The 3,965-nt window shown below is 38.7% G+C and overlaps 1 protein-coding gene across 1 annotated transcript; it reads right to left on the bottom strand.

Moving 5' to 3' along the window:
* Positions 1 to 1,429: 1,429 nt before the first annotated feature.
* LOC109640452 (DELTA-sagatoxin-Srs1a-like) lies at positions 1,430 to 2,702 on the bottom strand. The gene is made up of 3 exons (XM_020104454.2): positions 2,630 to 2,702; positions 2,305 to 2,473; positions 1,430 to 2,203 (listed from the first exon to the last, which is right to left on the bottom strand). Exons 2-3 carry the CDS (start codon positions 2,445 to 2,447, stop codon positions 1,786 to 1,788), a joined length of 561 nt encoding a protein of 186 aa, XP_019960013.2. The 5' UTR covers positions 2,448 to 2,473; positions 2,630 to 2,702; the 3' UTR covers positions 1,430 to 1,785.
* Between the last annotated feature and the right edge of the window lie 1,263 nt (positions 2,703 to 3,965).

The raw sequence follows: 3,965 nt of genomic DNA, 5'->3' as shown, positions 1-3,965 counted from the left end.
CAGTAACAGTGTAAAGAATATGAATTATTATTGATAACAGGCACAATTCATATAATAATTGATTACTGAGATATGTTTGTTAATAATATTAATAATATTAGTAGTTGTTAGGGTTAAAGATATCTGAAATGAGAGAGAAAAAGAGAAAGAGGGACATTCACATAATTACTTCCTGTTCGGCCTTTCTCTTCAAAGTAAAAGCATAGCATTTGTTTTGTTGCTGAAATGCTTTATATCAAGTTATATTACATACATATATCAAGTGTGTGGCTTTTCTAATTAAGTTTCATTTTATAAAAAACACTGACTATAAAATCTTCACTGCAGATAAACCAGGTAGGATGAATGCAAACTTGACTTTGCACTATAGATAATCAGGGTAACCTGATAGCCAGATGGTTAGGTCATATACAAATTGGGATGCAAATACCTTGAGCAGCAGGTCACTTGTTCAACTTTTGGCCGGCCAGACTATTTACTGTGCATCTTTTCACTCACCCCATTTCTCATCTCTCCTTCACTTTGTCTTCTACACAATTTAAGTTACCAACTGCCAGTAGATGTTAATAGGTGTTAGGGGCATAACCTCAGGTGTCCACTGTAGCGTCATCAAGTGTTTTGGCCTTGTATTCAACAATACAGGCCGAACTTGAGGATACGCTGAGGCTTAAGGTAACTGGCTACTGGCTTGTCATTACCTCAATGGCTTTTTAAACTAAACAATGTCCCATTTTAGAACATAGGACGAGATGGAGAATATCCCTTGTATGTTCTACCGCACAAATTAATCCCTACCACCAGTTGATGTTGACATGTCTTCAGTTGTCAAACAAAGACTTAATAAATGGAAAAGGAAGTAGAAGTAAAAAGTCTCAATTCTTTGTGGCATGGATTCCACAATATTTTGGAAACACCCATCCATTACTTTTACTGCTTATCCTCTTTTAGGGTCATGGGGGAGCTGATGCCAGTCCCAGCTGTCTTTGGGCGAAATGCAGGATACACCCTGAACAGGTCACCAGCTAATACTCATATTAACACTTACAATTAATTCAGAGTTAACCAAACCCCAATCTGCGTGTGTTTGGACTGTGGGAAGGAAGCCACATTACCAGGAGAAAACCCATGCAGACAAGGAGGGATTATACAAACTCCCTAAAGAAAACCGATAATCTTTCTTGCTGTGACGTGAGAGTAGTAACTGTACCATCCAGCCGCCCCAGTTTGGAAACATTTCTTACTAGTTTGAAATGAGCCACTAACAATGTATACAGCACTCTGCAGTCTGGGTTTATAAGTAGCTGATGAAATCAAATCCAGGCTCAGAGATTCAAAACAAAAAACTGATTCTGGGATAAAATGATGCACATATGTATCCTCAGCAGGTTTGCATACAAAAAGATAACACCTTTGCATGTATTGTGTTGAAATTTTATTGAATTCAGCCTCAGGTACAGAACCTCATAATGGACCAGCATATTATACCAATGACAAACACAATGTGCAGGACATTAACATTAACATATCACTTTCAGTTTCTACAACACAATTAATAGCCACATATATGAAGCATGCCAGACTTCCCTGCTACCCCTGAAAATATGTCACAACAAACAACATAAATTAGTGAATAAATACAAAACAAATATCTCACTCCATGATTTGAAAATGGTGATGGGTTTTGCAGATTACTATGCAAAAGATTCCATCAGCTCTGGTTAATAGTGAATATCATATAAAAAATAACAAATTCAGTCATGAAATAATACTTTGTAGAAGGGTTTCTCAGACATCCATCACTTGCACCCTAATGACAGGTGTGTGGCAGTCTGACATTGTGGCCATGACGGTGACATTTTGGCCTTTATGAGTGAGAGCGCCGCCCTTTGCTTTGCCTCTGACAAAAGCTTTGCCCTTATTCTTTGACATATCCTGAAAAAGACCATGATTACAGTTTCTGCTGATGTCAAAGACTCCCACTGCAAACTCGTTTGACTTTATGTTGCGATCAAATGGCACCTTGAACAGGACGGCTATTTGCTCAGTGGTGTCTTTTGTAGAAGTGTTGAGGAGTTCGTACGTGACGATGCCAACAGATCCACATGCTGTGTTCGGAGTCTTGGTGAATTCCACCTCCCCAGGTGAGGACTGGCTGATGGTGGGAGGCAAAGGCTTCCTGCAGAATCCACGCTTAATGTACATCCTGGACATTAAGGATAGTAACACATGTGAGGATTTTAACTTTTAAATGTGAAGATTTTTAATACAGGATAATAAATGCTATTAGACAAAAATAGTATTTACCTGGGGTTACTAAGAGTGTAGTGAAGAGAGTCATTTTCAATCTCAATGTTGCACTGGCGATGTGTTGGAACTGCTTTACCAATGACACCACCAACTGAGATAACTGTCTCTATCATCCCCAACACCACGTCAATTAAATCCATGAAGTTCAACTTGGCAATGCAACCACCTGTTCAAACACAGAGACAGAGAATTCACTCATAAGCTCATTCTGAAGTAACAAAAACACAATGTTTCTCCCTTACAGGTATTTTTAAAATACATGCAAGTTGTGTTTTTATGAGAAGTGCATCATAAGGTGGACTGATGTCCTCAGTAGACCTACCTTGCTGCTTTTACGTGGTATAAACACCTCAGAGACACATCTGACAGCTCTTGCTGTCCGCTTTCTTATACACACGATGGAGGCCAAAACCTGTTTCTCCAGGAAAGCCCTGTCCAAACTAGTTGGATACTTCTTTACGGTAATTGTATACACCCACAAACACACAAATACACATTAAAACACAGTAAAACACATTATAAATACAACAGACACAATATAGCCTAAATAATATTCTCTATAATCTGTTACACTGCATTTAAAACATTGACAAATGCACTGTTTCCACTCTACAGGGGCGTCAGTATGCTGTTTTATGTTTGTAGACTTCAAGCCAAGTGTAGTGCTCTGAAGGGAATATGACTTCACCTGCCTCAAGGCTGAAATCCGTTGGGATTAATTGTAATAGGTATGACAGTTACTTAATTTGGAAAGTCCAACTTTTTTCGATTTCACAACTTCCGATTTCATTTAACAACCATGGGTATGTGCCAGAAATAAAACCATGGAGCTGCATGTTGTTTTTTCGTAGAATTTGTGGCAAACACAGTTCTTCATGATTACTATATTAAAGGTGATTGTTTTGCACCAGAAGTGTAAAGAACAAGTACAGCTTCTATAGAGGGCAATATCACTGAAGCTACAAGAATGTGCAATATAACTACAGGACATAACTTTAAACTGTTGTTAAATGCTCGGATATAATTTACAAAATATACTACTGAAAGTTGTGGTTTTATTAGATGTTGGACACACCTATCTTTTCAGTTACTTGGGTCATTGTCCTTTTTATTTATGAGGCAGTTTACTCTGGATTCCATCGTCATGCTCTTTAAATTGCCTGGTGTTCAGTCTGCTGGTCGTGGAATATTTTTACCTTGTCTGAGCCTCACTTTAGACCGGTCACTCCAATCCTAAATACTGTTGAACTATAGGTGCACTGGTGATTTCAAGACTCTTGAAGATCCTCATTAAGGGCACCCTTCAAACAAACTATGATTCATACAGCATGTTCGGGTGTTTGGTGAAGAGAAAGCCTCAGCTGTCCGGGACACAATGGCAGAGTACCTGAGACCAGTGTTTGTGATTGGAACTACACAGATTAGAAATGAAGCTAAGCAGCCATCGCGAATCATCTTTAAAGACTCTCTACTGCATGATGAACAGATGAGTTCCAATGGGTTCAAATCTGGGTTTAAGGAGCCTTCTTCCACCTCCAGATGCTGATCCATGAGGCTTGCCTGATGAGACAAACCTGTATCAAACTACAGTATATTCACTCAATCAACATTTTCAATGATTTGTATCTGCAGGACCTGGATTATTTGCTGGAGCAATA

Source organism: Paralichthys olivaceus, chromosome 5 (genome assembly GCF_024713975.1).
Source record: "Paralichthys olivaceus isolate ysfri-2021 chromosome 5, ASM2471397v2, whole genome shotgun sequence".
NCBI lineage: Eukaryota > Metazoa > Chordata > Actinopteri > Pleuronectiformes > Paralichthyidae > Paralichthys > Paralichthys olivaceus.
Note: the sequence above shows the minus strand (reverse complement) of the source record. Positions and strands in the feature narration are given on the sequence as shown.